We start from the raw sequence: 20,092 nt of genomic DNA, 5'->3' as shown, positions 1-20,092 counted from the left end.
ATAAGTTTGTCGGAAAACATATTCACGAGGTCTTCCAAACAGACTGCAAAAATTTGACGAACAACACGAGCAAAAATCATTCTCCTAGAGTTATCTGGCCATTTGTCTTACAAGGAATTAGGCTATTTTACCCTTTTGTTAAGACAGCGCTCTCGGCACTTATCTTTAATTCGTCAATCACAGTATGATTTTTTTAACCTATTTGTGATTTATTTCGTATTCTCTGCTCGTGTATTGGGTCAGGCTCAGTTTTTATTACTACATAATCTAACAAGAGGGTCATATAATTATTAAGCTTATGGGTGCGAACAAATTGAACATCTTTAATAACCCCATTTGCTTAAAATTAAATGAATAAATAAAAGAGCCATCTCAGGCAAATATCAATTTGTAGAGAACAGATGAATTAATCGTTTTGGGTAACACATGATGCGAGCTAAAGAAAATAGTCCATTTAAAAGCTTGGTTCACAAAAATAGTCCTCTATTTCTTGTCTATGAATTTAGTGTCTGGGCGTAGATATGATGGACATTCTCGCCATTTACTACCTGTTAATCACTGGTGGGAAATAGAAATTGAATGCACCATGTAAAAAATAAATAAATAAATTAATTAATTAAAAAATGGAAAAAATAAAAAGACTCTTTCTGATTACAGAAAGAGTCTTTGTCATGTTCAGAACAACAGAAAAACTTAAGTGACAATGCCATTCCAATAGCCAAAAGCTTCTCAGGAAGACAATGGACTAAAGAAAAGGCGACAATAGCCGTGGTGATTTTCCTGAACTTATCTGATTAATAGCCTACATTCAAATTAAACTGATTTGGATACACAGTACAGCGGTCTATTATCTTTTAGAAACAAAAATGCAATTATGCACAGATACTCGCTTAGATTTGTATCTATTATACTGATCCAGTATCACGAACAAAGCACCCTTTAGCCACATTTATATTGCTTTTAGGTTATTTTTTTTCTTTAAAGCGCGCAAGTGCACGTCCCCTTTAAACCGAGTTCAATCGCCGTTGCCTCAATGCGGAAGTTCGTGTACAGGAAGTCAGTCCCCTGTTTTGTTTACATGTGACTTCCAATTTGGTAAGTATTGTGTCTTGTGTAAGGTCATTTTGCCAGTAAACATTTTCAAAAATTAATTACCCGTTAAAATGCGCGCCAATTCTTTTATTTAAACAGAGAGAAACGCCTTTAATTGAACAATGTAACGAGAGCTATAAAAGTTAACTAGCCAAGCGCTGCTAGCCAGCTAAACGTTAGCTTGGTAATGATAAGTTTTGTCAACGGCACTGAGTTTCGATTTCCCAGTAATTTATGTAGCTGTCATCACTCGTTTGGGAAATTGAGAACAGAACTAAATTCGTCACTGTTCCCCTTCAGTGATTAATTAGAACGTCTGTAATGTTTTCTCTTGCAATATCAGTAAAGTTGATGGTGAAGCTTCTTGAAGTACTACACCATGTTTCACCGCAACGCGGCTCCGGGAGTATGGAGAGCCCCAAGGGATGGCCTCTACCCGCCACCACAAGTATCTCGACATTATGAATACAACCATAAAAGACTGGAATGTGCTAACAGGTGAGTCTTACGAAAGGAAAGCTGCGATGATGTGCTAGACTTTATTTCAACGTTACATCTACCGTTGCCTTTAGTTATATATATTTATAGCAAAATTCAACCCAGTTTTTAGCTAAAGCGGTTTAATTCTCATAAAAACTTTACATAACTCACAAACAACTGTATATAATACTATATTAATATATAATATACATATTGTAATATACACAACCGAAGTCTGCAAATCATTATAAAATCACAACCGCTATCTTGGAATTCAACGGTTAAATTAGTTTAAATATTGTTTGAATCGGGGGGTGTTTAACTAAGGAACTTATGATTCTTTATGCATGCACTTTTCTGGCACCAGAATAAGAGAAGGTATTTTATAAGACAGTGGAGATCGGGAAGTTAGATTTTATTTGTCACTTACAAAATCTTACATGTTGGACATATGGTGTTAAGAACAGTAATATGTACATGTCTCTTTTGTAAGCTTCCAGCCTCTTGAACTTGAGAGGTTGTCTCAATATAAATGGAACTCTCCACCGTTTACTGCTACACCTGTCCCTCCTCCCAGACTGCCTATGACCAATGGACGCAAGTATGTAGTTTTAGCATTTATTAATGACTGAAGAAGTTATTTCTCATGGATCTTAACTTATCTTTATTTGATAAGCATTTACCTTTACATGTCCTCATATCTTTCTTTGTCATTCTTATTCCTTCAGGAGGCAGAATAACGAATACAGCCCTCATGCAGTGAAGAGACAACGCATCGACTCTTCCCACCCACAAGTCGTTTCTCCTTTACCATGGACTCCTCCTCATCCTCCTCGTCCCAACAAAGTGGTGGCAGAGTCTTCCAGATCATCGCTTGTTGATTTTGATCATTCTTCCCCCGGTCCATTCTTCCATTGTCACTCACAGGTGCTTGTTGTCCCAGAAAGCCCCAACAGTCTTCAGACCTTCGCCAAAGACAAGGTATTTTCCTGACTACATTAACCTGCAGCTGATATGTATTTACCATTAACATGTTTATGTACGGATGTGGTTGGTTCAGTCAGTGTTGCATATGTTTGTGCACTCAGCTGAGTAGTCAGATGGTGGAGCTATTTGAAGCATGCCAGCAGCAGCCTTTAGATTTGGAGCGGAAAGAGTTGTGCCGAGCTCAGCTGCAACAAGACATACAACGTGTCTATGCAGGTACATAGTAAGTACGCTGTCACTGTTTGTTCACAGCTTCATGTTGTGCTTATTCTTTCAACAAGTGTTTTTCTCTTGTCACAGTGGGGCGACTTTATTTGACCGGATCATCTATTAATGGATTGGGTTGTCGGACCAGTGATGCAGATCTTTGCCTTGTCATCCAGGGAAATGTAAGTATGCATTGCTATGTGTCGCACATTTCATTCAAATGTGCAACCATACACGCTCATTTCCTCCTAAACAGCTGTGTCTGTTTTCATTTCAGAAAAGACCGGATCCTATATCTGTCCTGTCTCGACTCAAAAATGTTTTCAGATCACTCTGTAAGTAATGTTGTCTACTATTAACTTTCACTTAGTGTTGCTCATAGACAGAATACTTTATTATTATCTGATTTGCTCACTTCTTGCCAAAAAAAGATCAACCACAACATTAAAACCACCTGTCTAATACAGATGAGGTGCCTCTTGTGCAGATAAACAGCTCTAAGCAGTTGGGGCAGGATGTTTCGGTGGCCATTTCTGTAGGTAGTGTTTAGGTGGGTTGTATTTCAGCTCCCATCTCATTCAGTGGATTTAATGTTGTGGTTGAATGTTGTATAATTTGTTTGATCACCTGAAAAAAGAAGCCAAAAAAAAATAAAAAATACCCCAAAAACTGTGGTTTATGGGCTCCCTGTTAGTGGATTGTGTTCCATGTATTCTTAATGCTCTTGTCAGCCTCCACTAGATGGAGCTGTTTACCCAGGTGAACATACCTACAGTTTTATGCAAATTGAACCATCAATAAATGTTATAATGTATATTTTAATTTCTAGCATATGTAGAACGGATTCAGCTGATAAGAGCCAAAGTACCAATCCTAAGATTCAGAGAGAAAGGCAGGTAGGAGCCAAGCAGTTGTTAGAGTCTGTTTGTACAACATCATCAAGTTATAGAAGTGTTATATTTGTGTAACTGTTTGACTTTTCTCAGTGAACTGGAGTTTGATCTGAATATCAACAACACAGTGGGCATCAGAAACACATTCCTTCTGAGGAGTTATGCCTATGGTGAGCGAATAGTCAATAAAACCTGAATTTTAAATCCAGAATAATGCCAGATGTTTTCTTTCTAATCTGAAATCAGCTTTGATTGTGACTTTTCTCTCTTTGTATAAATTCAGCTGTAAGCAGTAATTCATTTAGACCTGCTGTGTCTGTGTTGTCTCTCTCAGCTGATCTCAGGATAAGACCCATGATTCTTGTTGTGAAGAAATGGGCAAGGCAACATCAAATCAATGATGCCAGCAAAGGAACATTAAGCAGCTACACGCTGGTGCTTATGGTTCTTCACTACCTCCAGAGTTAGTATAATCACACATGCAAAAGAATTTTTCGTTTCTGTTTCTACTGACTTGGCAGTTTCAGTTTATTTGTGACATGTTTTGTTATCAGCTCGCAAGGAACCTGTCCTCCCATCTCTACAAAGGGATTACCCAGTAAGTATCTTGTTGCTTTTGCAGTCTCTTAATCTGTTGTTAACTATATATATATATATATATATATAATGTGTAAAAGGAAATTATTATTCACTTTTGAAATCATGGTAAACTATTTCAGATATATAGAAATGGCGATGTTACTCACTTTTAAATCTTTATACTTTTGTCTCGTGTTTTGATTTTTTTTAGGAGTGTTTTAATCCCTTCATGGAGGTAGACATGGTTCCAGAAGGACCCAAAAACATTCCTCCCTACATTTCAAGAAACCAGTCCTCTCTAGGACAGCTGCTGTTGGGCTTTCTGAAATACTACGCCACAGAGTTCAGGTATCTCCCAAAAACTTGACACTATGATTCATAGCAGTTCTGTTCATGGCTCTTTTCCCTTCTTATTTTCGTGATCTGTCCCTCAATCTTCACTCTCCCTGCCAATTTCATCTCCCCATCCAGTCCTCCATCTGTCCTCACCTTCCACTGTCCTGCATCCTCCTCTGGTTTCATGTTTCTGGCAGAGGAGCAGGAGCAGGTGGGACCTTTGGCCTTACACAGCACTAACATGACATACCTGTGTTTGCAGTACGTGTAATGCAGACCATGCCATGTTAAATTTAAACATGTAACATGGACATGCAAAGATTACTGCTTAATACAGTAATACTCAAACCAGGATATACCCACGCCAAGTGATTTTTGCTCATGGTTTTCACAGCGATGAGCATATTTTTCTAAGTGTTTTCACAGTGAGTTTACAGAACTGCTCCCACATAATTCCACAACAGTCATGTCCTGAAGGTGTCTGCTCATGTTGTCCCAATTTAAACTAAAAGGAACCTGGAAGGAATCATCTCTGTTTGCAAAACTTCTTGACTTGTAAATTATGTTGGATTTGCACTTCATCAGCTGAAATGTGTGAACAAGGAGGTGCTAAAAGCCTGTCTTGTTTTTTTTCTGTGTGTCTTTCAGGTGGGATAAACAGGTGATATCTGTGCGGGAGGCCACAGCTTTGCCCAAGACCAATTCTAATGAGTGGAAAAACAAATTCATTTGTGTGGAAGGTAAACATTTTAGGGGGCATAACATGGCACAGTCTGTAAAATACCTGTAATTTGTTTTTATTTTCACTCTTTTTCCTTCTTCTTCTTTTGTTAAAATAAAAAAATGAGCGTTTGGAAAAACAGAGCTCACATGTCCAAAGTTTGATTTTAGATTTGGGGATTTAAAACTGGTTTCTCTTATATTGCCACTTGGAAAATTTAAGAAACAAAAGATAAAAAGAAAGTTTGAACACTACTGCATTTTAAAAATAAATAAAAAATACCTGGTCAGATTCCCGAGACTGGTTGCTTTCAAATTTTAGTGAAATCAGTGATTCATGTCACACAGTGCAAGATACTCAGTATTATTTACCATCCTAAATGGGATTGTTTTCTGTGGATTCATTATTTTTCTGAATTATTATAATTTATTTTGCAATTAAACTGGATTATTGAGAAATGCACAAGACTGGGCATGATGTCTACTGAGTCAGTTCTAGTAGCCCACCAATCAGGAAATCCTTTGTCGCCTCCAATATTCTGATCCTGGGATTGAAAACTGACTCTTGGATAAACATTTCAAAACCCCAACGTTTTCATTTGAGAACACATAAATAATCAACTGGATATTTTAACTAAATGTTTGGTTTTTCCAAATGTTAGTTATTTGATAATTAAATTGATAAGAGTAACAGGATCCTGGACCACAAACACGTACAGTAACAACAGCTGAGTCATCCACAACACGCTTAGTGATTCTTTGTGTTTCAGAGCCATTTGAAAGAAACAACGTTGCCAGGGCAGTCCATGAGAAGATCAAGTTTGATGCCATTAAAGCCCAGTTTGCTGAGGTATATTACAGTCTTTATATACATTCCCTCCATGTTTCTCTCCTTCCTGAAGCCATGCAGGTCTGGCATGAGCTAATCTTAATCCCACTGCTTCTCGTGTCTGCACAGTCGTTCCGGATACTGAAGTTGAACATGGACCTGAACTCGATCCTCCCGATCAGAGCCATCATCAATAAAGAGTCATCCAGGAGATAAGCTGTTCCTTGGCTTAGATGAGCCGAGTTGCATCTTCTACCTCAAGATGAACCTGTCCTGATTCACGACCTGATCGAAGGATGAAAGATGTGGGGGAGAGAAGCTTCAACACTTGACAGCCAGAGGGGATCTGGTACTGAATGATCAGTGACCTGTGAGGCACAGTCTGTGTTTCCTGTGGCAGATTTATTTAGTGTTGCACTCATCATCCATTTCTTTCCTGCCTCTGCTATATATGTGCAATTGTTTTTTTTTTTTTTTTTTCTGTTTTTGTTTTTTTTTTTTATCAGTCAATAAGTAAGGATGACAAGTATTTGTGGAGTAAAACCAGAGGGCTTTGAAAGCAATATCCTGTCACTGAAAATGGTGACAGAGAGATGCTGCAATGAAGCAGGATAATAGTTTTTTTTTTTTTTTTTTTTGTTAATAAATGCTATTTGTATTGCTGCTACATGGCCATCTTTCCCAATCCACCTAGAAAATATCTAGGCTTAAATGAATTACATTTTGGTGTAAAAAAGGAAGTCTCAGCCTCTCGATCTCCTTCATTCTGTTTTAGTTACATCCTTGTTGCAATTGTACTGCACTGTTATCATCTAAAGATGCCAATTTTTTCCTGCACACATGTACATTGTATTTATATTGACTGTTTGTATCAAACTTGTGACATTAAAGCCCTGTTTCTATTTTTATAGGTCAGCATTGACAATATTGTGGTTTGGAGAGTGTAACCCCCCACCCCCCCTTTCCATTTTTGTTTTTTTGTTTGTTTTTTTTTTTTGTTTTTTGTTTTGTTTTTTTTTTTTATATATGTTGCAGCTGCATTGAAGACCCTCTGCTGTTTTTCAGTTTCAAAGCTTTTCTGTAAGTTGGGCTTGTGATGTTTAAGTGAGCATGAGGTTACCACTGAAAGCGCTGCAACTCTGGAAATTGTCAATTCTTCAAGTTATTGCTCCTCACTTTCAGCATTATTTCTTATTAACTGGTGTCAAAGATATCCATTTCCTGGCTTTATTTTGGGCAAAAACTGATTTTTAGTTAATACAATGGAAAATATATCTTTCTGAGTTTTTTTTCATCTATTTCCCATATTTTTTATGTTTCCTACATAACTGAACTTTAATGTTTATTTAAAAAAATAAACCTACAAATGTATGAGCATTTTCACTGTTTTTGAGCTCTGTATGAAGTCACCTGAAGTCTGGCTATGCTAATAGAAGTGCCAAAATCCAATTAAATTGTAATTTTGTCTGCATTTTTTCATATACTTTCATTTATCTTACAAATGCGATGAGAGTTGGTTACTAGTTTTTTTTGTTTTTTGTTGTTTTTGATTTTTTTGTAAAAAGAAGTTGGGTCGATTAGTCTAAATCAATTCAGGGGTATGTGTAGGTTCTCTCCAGGTGCTCTGGCTTCCTCCCACCGTCCAAAGACATACAAGGCAGGTCAAATGGTCACTAAATTCTCCCTAGGAGTGAGTGGTTGTCTCCCTGTTTTGGCCTTTATGATAGACTGGCAACCTGCCTGCTAGGATAGGCAGCTGTTAAATCTACAAATACAAACAATGTTGTTTCCTGGATACTGTCTTTCCATTTTCATCAGGAGTCTTAATTATTCAGTGTCCTTCACAGATACTGAAAAAAACAAACTAAAAATGACTGTAACAGCCTCACCTTGTATTTAAATACTACCTGCAGCTAGTTCTTGCACAAAGTGTGCTGATTACTTTTTGTTCTGTGGTTTGACGGATTATTACACCTAGTTTTATGACTTCTGCATAGTGCCAGCTCTTCTAGGCGTGTGTGTTACAAGAAGTGTGTCTGGCTTTGGTTAGTGTTACCACCAGCAGCAGAGAGCCAGGGGTACTGTTTCAGCAGAAGGTCTATATTTAACTGGGCAAAGGGGATTTTGCACTTAAAGCCACATCGCCTCAATCAGTGATTGACCACTGGAACAAATAAAGATACAATGTGATAAAAAAAAATCTTTTTACAGAAATCTAAAGAAAGACTGCAGTTAGCTGCTGGCATCTTTATTTCAATAGCTGGTAAAATTTACCTTTTCTGCTGTGTCCCTCTCTGTCTACAATGTCCTCTTTTCATTCCTCTCTATTTCTGTCCCTCGCTGAGTCAGATGGACAGCTCCCAACTTAGAATGACACAAACAGGCAGACCAACTCCCAATTCAGAGTGACTGAACTCTAAAACACTTAAAAAACAACACGGGGGGCTTTAAAGAGAAAATCTGGAGGAAATTAACAAGATGGATGAATGTGAGAGCCTGGATTCTGAGATGACTGAACTGCAGGAGTGTCAATATGAAGCCTCCGATGTCATGAGCCAGGATGATGAAGACGAAGTAGAAGAGCTACAAAACAGGTAGATTTGAAACCAGATCTTACTGGCTGAATCTCAACATGGCTCACTTTGTATGAAGAAAGGTTTATTTTCTGTTTTGAAACCAATCAGTTTTGATGTTGCTGTTGGTGTTTTGGGCTTCTCAATGCAAATACATGTAGTTTTAAAGAAGGAAAAGTGTGAATGGAGAAGAGTATCCGAGTATTACAAAGAAGACAGTTTTTTAAGAAGTACAAGTGTGCCATTGGAAACAGCTCTTTAATAATATTTCATATTATTCACCATTCCATATTTTACATCTCATTTATCATTCTTGTAACTGAGTGTTCTACCATTACTTGCAATGTCACAAATAGTAGAAGACACTGATATGTTGGCTGTATCAGAGAAGGCCAAGCATGTCTTCTCTAATATTACATGAATGACGCTTTAGGACATCACCTTGTTGTAACCCAGAAGGGGCTGAGATGTATTCATAGCCTGGGAGAGAGCTTAGAGTGCATTCGATCATAATTTTTTTGCAGATCATCGCTCACATTGGCATCCTGGCACCAGACACCTGGTCCAATATTGGAGGTCTACACTGCTCAAGTAATCCTCTTAAGAAATTAAGCTATGTGTTACCTTGTTTTCAGCTCACATTTGTTAAGTTGTAAAACATGAATGTAGGTAGATGTTGGTCAAACATGTTTTGATTTGATTCATTGGTTTGTCCTCTGCTTACATTTCCATGAACTGCGCCAAAAGGATCTCCTCTTGCAGTCAGACTGTTTAGTTATGCCCTTCTTCTTCTTAGGAGCGACACAAACAGCCTGCTTTCCTTCGTTTAACTTTGTCCATTCCTCTCTCCTTCAGTCTGCGAGAAGTAGTCCAGGACCAGTCAGTGAAGCCTAAACTCCAGTGCTTGATGGTAGATCCATCATTCTCTATGGTAACAGTCCAGAGTGAGGACAGCGGTATTGTTTGGGAGACGGCCTCTAGCCGCTGCTCTACTCCTTGGGCCTCTGAGACCAGCTCCACTTCTGAGGCTTATAGCATGGAGGGCTCTGGAGGTGCAGGAAAGATCACTATTGTCTTTGATGAAGAGAAAGTAGTTCGCAGGAGGACGAGGTCTGGAGGAAGAAGCAGCAGGCTGGGGGACAGGTTTAGCCGACCTGGTAGTTCCAGATCGGCTTCAGCTTTGGGAGTAGAGAGACCAGAGATGACAGAGGTTTCTCTTCCTAATGTCAAACAGGAGAAAACCAAACCAGAGACAGACTTGGAGGAAATAAAAACAAAGGATCAGCAGTTGTTTAGTTTAATTTCAGAAGGTTATGAGATTCTCAACATCAGAGTCCCCTCCAAGCTTCCCACTGTCGATGAGGAGGAAAGTACAGAGCTGCAGGACAATTTGTGTTATCTGGACCAGACTCCCAAGATCAGGTCCCATATCTACCAGGATTGGGCACAGCAACAGAGCCATAACCTGCCAGAGGAAGAGGAAATACCAGATCACACAGAGGTATTTACCTGAGATGTTTCATCTTCATTTCCATTTATTTTATTTGTTTAAATATTATAAAAGTTTGAGTTGCTGGCCTTAATATCTCCACAGACCTCGAAACAAGATTCTTCACAGCCATCAGCAGAAAGAAAGCATGGAGACACACCCACTCAGAAAGAGGACACTGGTGACATTGACTACTTTGAGAAGTTTACCCTTTTGGATGTGGTGGTTCCTGCAGAACAAACATCAGAGCTACAAGAGGAGGCAGAAAAGCCTGTAGCAAAACCCCAAACTGAGGAGCCAAAGCCTGCAAAGGAGGTAGCCACAGACAGTCCCTCTGCATCCGAAGATTCATTTGTGTTCGTTACAGATGTGGAGATAGTAGGGGAACACTTGGACGAGGTCTTCTATGGAGAGGGACCTCCTGCTGATGCACTGCAGCAAAGAGAAGAGGACAGGGAGGCAGCTGAAGCCAGGATGAGAGGAAGACGTGAGAGCCAGAGATCAACTAAGGAAAGCGGCGCAGTGTTGTTTGAGAGTGAGGAGACCACTCTTACTCCAATCTTTATCTCCCCTGGACCTCCTAAGATCATCGACCCCATTTTGCTGGAGGAGCCCACTGCCATGTCCTTCATGTACTCAGACCTCTATGAGGATGCTGTAGGTGAGAGGAGAAGGAGTGACGATGATTCAGAGGCCGAGAGCATGGCCTTTGAAAAGTCTTACAAGAGGCGTTTGTCAGATTCTGAGGAGGCAGACGGGTACTTGGAGAAGTTCATTTTAAAAGATGAAACACAAACAGTGGATGTTCAAGATGAGTCAGTGAAGGATAAGAGTGAAGGGAGAATGATGTGGCCACAGAGTAAGTTTGAAACGACAGGTTGTCTGATAAGAGTTGCAGAAGAAGACAACAAGGAACTAAAGATGCAGGAGGCTGGTACTGAAGAAGATTGTCACTCTGCAATAACTGAAGAGAAAAAGGACATTGTGACAGAAACAGAAGAAGAGAAGGGGGAAATACAACTCTCTGCTATGGCTTTTGAGCAGGCTGCAAGAGAAGTCTCAGACGATTTGATTCAGGAGCCTAAATTGATGAAGAAACTGATGGAGGCTGAACAAGAAAAACATGAGGTTAAAACAGATCAGTTGGAGCCACCTGAAGTAAACCTAGAAATGGCGAAAACAAAGACAGGCAAACCAAAGATGCTGGAGGCTGGTGTCGAAAAAGATTTTCACTCTGCAAAAACTCAAAGGGAAAAGGAAATTGTAACAGGAACAGAGGAAGAGAAAGAAGAAATACAACTTCCAAGGGTGTCTGATGAGCAGACTGCAAGAGAAGCTTCAGAAAATTTGACCCAAGAGACTAAATTGGTGGAGGAACAGATGGAAATTCAACAAGTACAACATGAGGTTGAAAGAGACCAGACGGAGTCTCTTGAGCCAAGCCCAGAAAAGCCACCTGAAGCTCAACAGATGGACATTAAAGCAGAGGAAACACATGAGATCATGGATCATCAGAGAGACGATAAAAACATTTGTGAAATGAGCTGTGTTGACACAGAGCAGCCGTGTGAACCACAAATGGTGGCTGAAAAAATGTCTGAAGTGCTTGTAGGGACTACAGACACAAAAGCTTTGATAGTACCTGTAAGTACAGAGAGGCTTCCAGAAAGCTCCAAATCTGATACAAAAACAGAAAACACTGAGAGGATTTTGTCTGAAGAGGATGCTGCTGACTCAAAGGTGGTGGCTGCTGATGAGAAACTAGTAACCGAAGCCGAAACAGAGGCCTCAGCTCAAGCGAAAGCACCTGAGACTGTAAAGCTCAGCTCAACTGAACCCCTTGGTGAGATGGAAAAACCAGCTGAAGCTCCTCTGAGTGAGGTAAAAGAAGCAGCACCTGAAGATGTTACACCTGTTGAGGTTTTCACGGACTGTGATTGTTCTGTGCAAACTGTGGTGGAGGTGACTGAAACAGCAGTGAATGAAAAAGAGATTCAAACCCAAGTTAAGATTAATCTTCAGGAGGTAACAAATGTGGAGGCAACAAATGCCCAAACAGATGTTCCTGAAAGAGAAAGAGAAACCAAGTTCCCCACAGAGGAAACTGCTGCTGAGGTCATGCTCCCTAAATATACAACCAAAGCTGAGATTGCTGATCAGGAGTCAGGGGATAAAACACAGATTTCAGCTGAAGTTATCAAATCTGTGATGCCAGAAAAGATAAACACAGAATCAGCCAAAAAACATCAAGAAATCATTGAAACTGAGCAAAAGCAACAAGAGTTGACTGACAAAACAAAGTCTGAATCAAACAAAACAAAGCTGATCCCAGAAGCCAACTCAGAAATGCCTGCAGATGACAACAAGGCCAGCAGTGTTCAGGACATAGTGAATGTAGGAGATGAGTTGATCCTTCTCGTTCCTAAAGGACAAGTGGTCGAGATGGATATAGAGATCAGTAAGTGGTCAGAGAAAACAGGGGAGGACACAGTTCCTGAACCTGATAACACATGTGATTTTAAGGCACTTGAACCTGAAACTGAAGTTGAACCAGAAACTGCAGTAAAGGAGAAAGAACTTCCCATAAACAGTCTTGATGGGGAGTACACATCACCTGTACCTGGAGAGGAGGTCAAGGCTGAGGAGCAGAAGATGGAGCTTGAGGAAGACAAAATCGCCTTGTCTAACCTCAGAAGCTTTACTCCTCTGGAGGATTTAACTGGGCTACACAAAGATGATGTACAGTCACCGGAGATAGATGCAGAACAAAAGGAAATGCAAGAACTAAAAGATGCACCAGAGACTAACATTTACACAGATGATACAGCTACATACATTGTTCTGGACAGGGAAGATGTGGGGAGTAAGAAAGAGCAAGATGAGAAAGTCTTGGAGTCTCCAGAGGTACCTGTTGACAAGCTGGGATATGAAGTGATTTCTAAGCAGGATGCAAAAGATATGCCACAATCTGAAATACAGATAGATGTAACGGAATCTGAGCAGAATCAGGAAGGAGAGATGGAAATTAAGGTAGAAATAGACCAGAAGGTAGAACTTGTTGCAGAAGAAGAGCTCAATGAGGCAGATTATGAAATAATTGATGCAGAGGAGGAAAGCCAAGCCCGGCTGGCTGCTGAGCTGGAAGGGATGGATTGGTTCTGTGTCACCTGTGGATGTCTGCTCTCAGAGGAGTACAAGTCTGCAGAGCATCAGGGCCATGAATTGAATTCTGTGGACAAAGCCTATGAGGAAATCAAGGTAATGAATATGGACAAACACATGTTATGCATTCCACATTATGTCTGGGTTTAACGTCTTTAACAGAAAGCCTGCTGAGTTTAATACAGGAGGTCTGGAGTTTGAAAAATGGGGACATGAAAGAGATAGGAAGTATTCAGATTACAGATGATCTCTTGCAAGTCCTCCAGTGTGATTTAAGTGCAGTGTGAAATCGCTGGGGTAATATGATGAATTGAATTAGATGTGTTTTTTTTTCTTTTTTCTTCTTTCTGTTTCCCAGATGTTTGTTTTTAATAAGCTGTTGCTGAAACAAAAGACAGAGAACCAGTGGAAATCATGCACTTCACCAGCTTCATTACAGTGGGATCATTAGACATATTTACTGCCCTTAGTTTGGGGTCATCAAATGGTCTTAATTTAGTCAGCTATAACTTTTCCATTCATCACAAGAGCTCTCATGCAGCTGGCTGCAGCCAAACACATTGACTTGTTGTGATGCAAAGCTCTGCTTTGATCAGTGGAAAGGTTCAGTGTGACATCAACCAAGCAGAGGCTGATATGTGATCTGCTCACACACACTTTTCCCCTTACTTTCCTTCTTTGTCCGCTCAGAGTGGGTCATCTGCTTTAAAAAAAAAAAAAAACTTGTCTTCTGCTATAAAAAAACATTGATTTACAGATTTCAGTTGTTTTCTTGAGCTTTTGTGGATGTAACATGAGCATTGTAATATATTTCATCATGTGTTGGAGACAATTTCCATAATGTGTCTGACATCTAAAGTAAAGCTGGAACAAACATCCAAAGATTCAAAGTAGCTCCAGATGATTTTAAAACCAGGTCTTGTGGATGGGTAACGTTGTATTTACAGTATGTGAAACACTGACCGCTGTACTGCAAATAAGACAAAGATCAAAGGTCTAATGCAGGTCTGACTTCAGCTCAAGTCAGTGCTGCTACATGGAGCAGAAAATTGATTCTGACAAGATCACCAAAACAACTCAGCAAAATTGCATCTAATTCAGTTCTCTGAGCAGAAACGAGTCATGCACCCCCACACTTTTTAACTGGGTGTGTGCAAGTATGCTCAAACACTCCCTTTCACATGAAACAAATTGGTTGTGACTCTTACTGGAGAGTCAGTCAGGGAGTGCTCAGCAACCATGTTTGACCATATTAAATGTGAGCAGCTGGTGTTTGGGTGGTGACTGCTGCTCCTCCTCCTGGATAATCTGTGCTGGTGGTTTACCTTGATGCTGCAGCAGGTCTTGTGGGTGACATAAACTGAATCTTTAGGGTAGGAGAATAGCTCAGTGTAGAGAGAGAAAGTCAAGAATTTAGATTAATTTACATGAATAATTTTTTTCTCTGTCATGCTGACCAACTAAAAGGAAGAGAGTCTTGGATGGAGTGTTTGTGTATAAAGCAATCAATGTCACGTGACAGAAAATCACTGTAAAAAAATGGTGTTAATTAGTTATTGAACGATAATCATGCCATGTCCTGACAAGTGATGCATTGTTTTCCACCACCTGTGAAAGACAAAACAACCTCTGACGTGAATGTCTAGCATGTTTTAAAACATTTTTTTTATTTAAAACTGTAGCATCCTTTGTGTGATAGTTCAGCAGATTTGAAGTCAACTTTATTATATTTTGTCAATTGCAGTTGTACATTGTTCTTAGAAGATTTACAGGTGATATTTTACCTGCGTCTGTTTATGCAACAGGATGCGCTGGGCGGCTGGATCTCAGAGCTACAAGCGCGATCAGAGAACATTGAGGACTTGGTGTCTGAGCTGGAGTTGGCCTACAATTCTGTAGAGGTACACACTGTCAACACTTGGTAGAGCAATGCATGGACATTAATTCAGTTGATGTTTCAAATCAGCCTTGATGTTTTGTGAAATCAAATGCATCTCTTAGTTGCTGTCCTCCTCTTGTTCAGGATCAGTTCGTGGAGAGTGAAGCTGTCATGCAGGCGCAGAATGAAGAGATGATGGCTCTGGTGATGGAGCAATACCATAACATGTCCGTGAGCATGGAGGAGGAGAAGAAGGCCAAGCTGGAACAGCTCTATGACAAGATTGTCTCCTTCCAGGAGAACATAGACTCTGCCAAAACCACGCTGGAAACCACGGTTAGAGAGGCTGAGACTGATGCACGAGTAAGTACTGAAGAATTGTTTATCTTTAGTCATTATTTTTAGCCAGTGGCTGGTCATTAGGATTTGTGTCAAATGTTTGATAAAATTATCTTTAATCTGCTCTTCCACTAGTCACCTGAAGACATTCATACAAGGTAATTTCCTGTCAGTAACAAGTGTGTGAGCTATTGTGATTTCTTAACAGCTGCATCATGACATGGTTGTGTTAACGAGAACTGCAAGATGATTGGCCTGCAGAAATGTAAAAACATAGAGTATGTCTGATCTTAAACTTTATATACAGTCATGCAAATGAAAAAGTACATAAAAAAATCTTCTGGTCCTTTTCAGTTCTTAAAATGCACCAAATAATTTAGCAACAGTAACAACATGTGCTGCTCAACAACACATGACACATGGCATCAAAGCCAAAATGCAGAAGCAGTGTCAGAAAAAAACACCTGATGATACAATAGTTTGTAGAACTGCATTAACAATAACTTGAATTTGTTGCTGCTTAAGCTGAAGTTGTTTTTGTGCATCACACAGTACTGATTTAGTTCAATGAGGTTTGCCAAGATTAATTTACACACAGCTCTCCAAAGATCTCACAGCATTTTAATCTGCTTTGGGTCTGGACTTAGATTGGGTTACTGCAGCACCTTGGCTCTCTTCTTCCTCTTCTCTGCTGTAGATTCACATCTGCTCTTTGGATCATTGTCCTGTAAAATAAGCCACTTTTGGCCAAACTTCAGTAGTTGCTTCACAGGTGACCCTAAATTACTTTTGTTTACAGAGGAATCATGATAGATTCCGTGAGTGCACATTGTCCAGGTCCTGTGGCTGCAAAATAGCCCAAATCATCAGCCCTCCACCACCGTGTTTGACAGTTGACAGTATGAAGTGTTTGTGTTGGTATGCTGTGTTTCATTTTTCGTAAATGTGGTGAAGTGCATTATGGCCACTTTGGTCATATCTGTCCAAAGAATATTGTTCCAGAAGTGATTTGATTTGTTCAGTTGTGGCTTTGCAAACCTAAGCCATGTTTCAGAGAAGAATCTTTCTCATTGCTGATGTCTTTCCTCCTTGGCATTGTGTTTACGTGCACCACACCCACAAACTGCAAAAAAAACTTTTATAGATATGTTTATTCTTGCTGATAATCAGTTGATCAAGTGCATTTGATCATCAGCATTGGCTGATCCTTATCCTCTCAACTCCTACAGAAGCAGTAAGGATTCCAACAATTTCTCAGACATTGCATTTTCTGCATTTTGGCTTAGTTTTTTATTAAATGAATAATGACACATGAGGATGTATTACCTAATTTTAAGATCTAGTAAGGGCCAGATTTTTTTCTTTTTAATTATTTCCTCATATATAAAACCTGAAAACTTAAAGAAAACTGACCTTTTTCACACAACTGTAGATTTAACAGGAGAAAAGGGTGTGGACATTGGCTTGTGGTCATGGCCAGAAGCTTAATATTGTACTTGTGTGGTTAGACTCAAAGGAGCTCTAGATTCAGCATTGTCTCTGGAACTGGGTCCCAAGGGACTGCTGGTATTTGAGGACTACGCCAAGGCCAACACTTCAAGTTCAAACCTCACACAACGCAAAGGAATCCCTGGTAAGTCTTCTGTGAACGTTCAGGATGCTTGCAGATGAATTTTCTACTCTTGTTTGCATTTATGGCGGTTACAAATCTTGCTGCTGGTGTGCGCTTCAGTGCCCCAGATGCCCACACTGCAGCCCCAGGAGTCAGGCTCAGCCACCAGCACCAGTGTCACCGTTTACTGGAAAGTCAACCCTGGAGATATTATAGACTGCTTTCAGGTCTATTGCATGGAGGATCCCCAAGGAGGTAACTATTTCCAGGAAGTTGCTTGAACCAAAAATGAGTTCTTTATCATCATATGTTTTTGTTTTTGTTTTTATCACCATGCAGGAGGTGCAGGCATTGATGAAAGAGTGATGTCTTAAATTATGCTTGAGAGCATAGAAACAAAAATATTTAGATGAGTCTTTTACAGGTGCTTTATCCTCTAATAGGCTTGGTTCTTGTTGATTAACAATTTATGGAAAAATATTTGAGATTTTTTTAATTATATACTGGATAATTGTACTGATTTGACTGGTTAGCGCAGTCAGCTAAGTGACTGTAATGTAATGTACTCATTTGGTCCACAGCTGTGACAGAGGAGTACCGTGTGACGGTGAAGGAGAGTTACTGCGTCTTGGAAGAACTGGAGCCTGACAAGATGTACAAGGTGTGGGTGATGGCTGTCAACTATACTGGCTGCTCTTTGCCCAGTGAGAGACTTGTCTTCAGAACTGGTTAGTCGACATACTGAAGTGTCAACTATAGAGCAAATTTCTCAGCTAAAGCTGAAAACACTGTTATTTTATCTTTGCTGGAGGGAGTTTAGATTTCAACAGTCAGTGTTCGCTCCTTGTGTTGTTGGCCTCTCAAAACATTTTCTTGTGAAAGCCACCCAATCATTGTTTGTCTGGCAGGTCCATCAGTGCCAGTGATCGACACAGAGCGCTGCACTGTTATGTGGGATTCAGCTACACTGAGGTGGAGCTCAACAAAACAGAGTCCAAGACAGACCTACACTTTGGAGTACTGCCGCCAGTATGAACTAGAGGGAGAAGGACTAAGGTAGGTATTTGCCTGGTCAGCAGCAAGAGAATGATGGAAAGTTATTCACTTCTGATCTGGTCGTTGTGGAAAAACCAAACTGTTATTGAATTTTATTGATACTGGTGTAAAATTTCTAACTGAATTTAAACAGATGTGTTATATATAGTATGTTTGTGGCATACTCCTAGATCTATCTCAGGAATCAAAACCTGTGAACAGAGGGTTTTCCTGCAACCCAAAGAGAATTACCTGTTCTACATCAAAGGTGTGAATGACGCAGGTGCCAGTGAACAAAGCGAGGCTGCACTTATTTCTACTAAAGGTAAAAAGCACTACGCTAACACAACCTCTCCAGTTCTGTATGGCTGAGCATTACCTAAATACAATTTTTTTAAATTTTTTACCTACTTTTTTTTTGGGAGGGACGAGATTCCACCTGTTGAGAAACTCAGCTCACCCTGCTCTGGAGCTATCAGAGGACCAGACCACTCTGCAATGTTCCCAAGATGCTCACAACAGCATTACACCCACAGACAAAGTGTGAGCTTAATGGAGAGCCCCTCTTTCAGAACCTGTTATGAAACCTCTCAGCAGATTTAATCCAGTGTTTGTGTTTTCTAGGTGTCCATCCATCCTGGGTGACTTGTTGCCAGCACGAGGGCTTTACTACTGGGAGACCGTTGTGTCAGGAAGTACAGCCTATAGAGTCGGAGTGGCGTACAACACAGCCAATAAAAACAGCTCACTAGGAGACAACAGCTCTTCATGGTGTTTGCAGTGTGTTCCCACAGAATCAGGGTATGCACAAGAAAAAAAATCCCTCCATTTTTATTTTTTGTTACTTCCTGTTAGTATTTATTCATTTATTTTATCCAAAACCTTTTTCGCTTTGTCTGTCCAGTTGCAGGTATCAGTTACTCCACAATGGCATTCAGTCCTCTATGTGTGTGATTAAGATACCTGAACGAGTGGGCACTCTCCTGGATTACCAGCAGGGCCTTTTATCTTTCTACAATGCCCAAAGTGGTCAGTTGTTAGGTACCTTCAGGCAGCACTTCACCCAGTCCTGCCATCCTGCTCTGGCCCTGGAGCGACCAGGGAGCCTGCAACTCTGCCTGGTGCTGGAGGTGCCAGAGTTTACCAAGGACAGCTAGTTCTGCCTCATCCTTCACTTACTGAGAAGTTTACAGATCAAGATGGACATTTGTTGATTTGAATGTTACATCTTTACACTGATCAAAGTGACCACTATTGAAAAATAAGGCAGAAGACATAAACAGGCACCACTGGACATAGTGACATTATTTATGGATTTCCGTTTTTTTTTTTTTTTTTTTTTTTTTTTGTTTTTAAAGCAAAAGAATGATCAAAGTTCAATTAAGCAACAAATGTCCTCAAGCAAACACAAAGTACATTTAAAGTGTTTTCATTTTTGGATATAGAAACTAAACTTAAATTGTAAATAGTAAAATTACAAGAAGTGAAAACGATGACTGGAATTTAGTACCTTGAATTTACAGGTGAGTTTTCTGTCTTTTTTTTTTTTTTTTTTTTTTTTTTTGCCCAGAGGTGACATGTATCATTTCGTAATTCTGACCATAAGGTATGTTGATGTGAGATTTTTTTTTTTTTTTTTTTTTACTGTTTTATATATGTTTTATTTCCAGCTGTGATTTGACTGATAAATGTTAGTAAATGCTCTGAGAACATATCTAACCCTCTGTGTAATTACCTGCTAAAGAATATTAGTTGAAGTCTCTTGTCTTTCCAAGTTTAAACAATGAGTTTATATCTCCAAACACACACTATAGCACCTTTTGAACCGTGTTTCATAATATGAAAGGGTCTGTTTTTGTGTAAATAGCCTTTTTAAACAA

General features: G+C 39.7%; 2 protein-coding genes across 3 annotated transcripts; both read left to right on the top strand.

Annotated features, from left to right (window-relative positions):
* The first annotated feature begins 1,018 nt into the window (after nt 1–1,018).
* Nucleotides 1,019–7,033, top strand: tent2 (terminal nucleotidyltransferase 2). 2 transcript variants are annotated; one of them, XM_041999279.1, is made up of 15 exons: nt 1,019–1,095; nt 1,436–1,590; nt 2,066–2,173; nt 2,301–2,553; nt 2,661–2,775; nt 2,860–2,948; nt 3,044–3,101; nt 3,596–3,662; nt 3,753–3,829; nt 3,994–4,122; nt 4,214–4,257; nt 4,450–4,586; nt 5,223–5,314; nt 6,065–6,144; nt 6,253–7,033. In XM_041999279.1, the coding sequence occupies exons 2-15, from the start codon at nt 1,472–1,474 to the stop codon at nt 6,337–6,339; spliced, it is 1,455 nt and encodes a 484-aa protein (XP_041855213.1). In that variant the 5' UTR covers nt 1,019–1,095; nt 1,436–1,471; the 3' UTR covers nt 6,340–7,033. The 2 variants fall into 2 exon arrangements, with proteins under 2 accessions (XP_041855213.1, XP_041855212.1); XM_041999278.1 differs by lacking the exon at nt 1,019–1,095 and having other exon boundaries at nt 1,126–1,590.
* A 1,506-nt stretch (nt 7,034–8,539) lies between these two features.
* Nucleotides 8,540–19,770, top strand: cmya5 (cardiomyopathy associated 5). Its single transcript, XM_041999277.1, has 14 exons — nt 8,540–8,717; nt 9,552–10,197; nt 10,291–13,443; nt 15,153–15,248; nt 15,371–15,589; nt 15,701–15,723; nt 17,074–17,198; nt 17,298–17,432; nt 17,759–17,905; nt 18,086–18,233; nt 18,404–18,537; nt 18,638–18,755; nt 18,837–19,013; nt 19,117–19,770. The coding sequence occupies exons 1-14, from the start codon at nt 8,602–8,604 to the stop codon at nt 19,367–19,369; spliced, it is 5,490 nt and encodes a 1,829-aa protein (XP_041855211.1). The 5' UTR covers nt 8,540–8,601; the 3' UTR covers nt 19,370–19,770.
* Nucleotides 19,771–20,092: the final 322 nt, after the last annotated feature.

Source organism: Melanotaenia boesemani, chromosome 11, assembly GCF_017639745.1.
Source record: "Melanotaenia boesemani isolate fMelBoe1 chromosome 11, fMelBoe1.pri, whole genome shotgun sequence".
Classification (NCBI taxonomy): Eukaryota; Metazoa; Chordata; class Actinopteri; order Atheriniformes; family Melanotaeniidae; genus Melanotaenia; species Melanotaenia boesemani.
This window is presented reverse-complemented; position numbering and strand designations above follow the sequence as displayed.

What these genes read in the sequence shown, in the direction of transcription:
- tent2 (XM_041999279.1), top strand. Translation starts at nt 1,472, where the DNA reads ATGTTTCACCGCAACGCGGCTCCGGGAGTATGGAGAGCCCCAAGGGAT. An exon ending in AGACCTTCGCCAAAGACAAG is followed by an intron (nt 2,554 to 2,660) that starts GTATTTTCCTGA and finishes TTGTGCACTCAG; the next exon opens with CTGAGTAGTCAGATGGTGGA. An exon ending in CATACAACGTGTCTATGCAG is followed by an intron (nt 2,776 to 2,859) that starts GTACATAGTAAG and finishes CTCTTGTCACAG; the next exon opens with TGGGGCGACTTTATTTGACC.
- cmya5 (XM_041999277.1), top strand. Translation starts at nt 8,602, where the DNA reads ATGGATGAATGTGAGAGCCTGGATTCTGAGATGACTGAACTGCAGGAG. An exon ending in TGGCCTACAATTCTGTAGAG is followed by an intron (nt 15,249 to 15,370) that starts GTACACACTGTC and finishes CCTCTTGTTCAG; the next exon opens with GATCAGTTCGTGGAGAGTGA. An exon ending in TGCACTTATTTCTACTAAAG is followed by an intron (nt 18,538 to 18,637) that starts GTAAAAAGCACT and finishes TTTTTTTGGGAG; the next exon opens with GGACGAGATTCCACCTGTTG.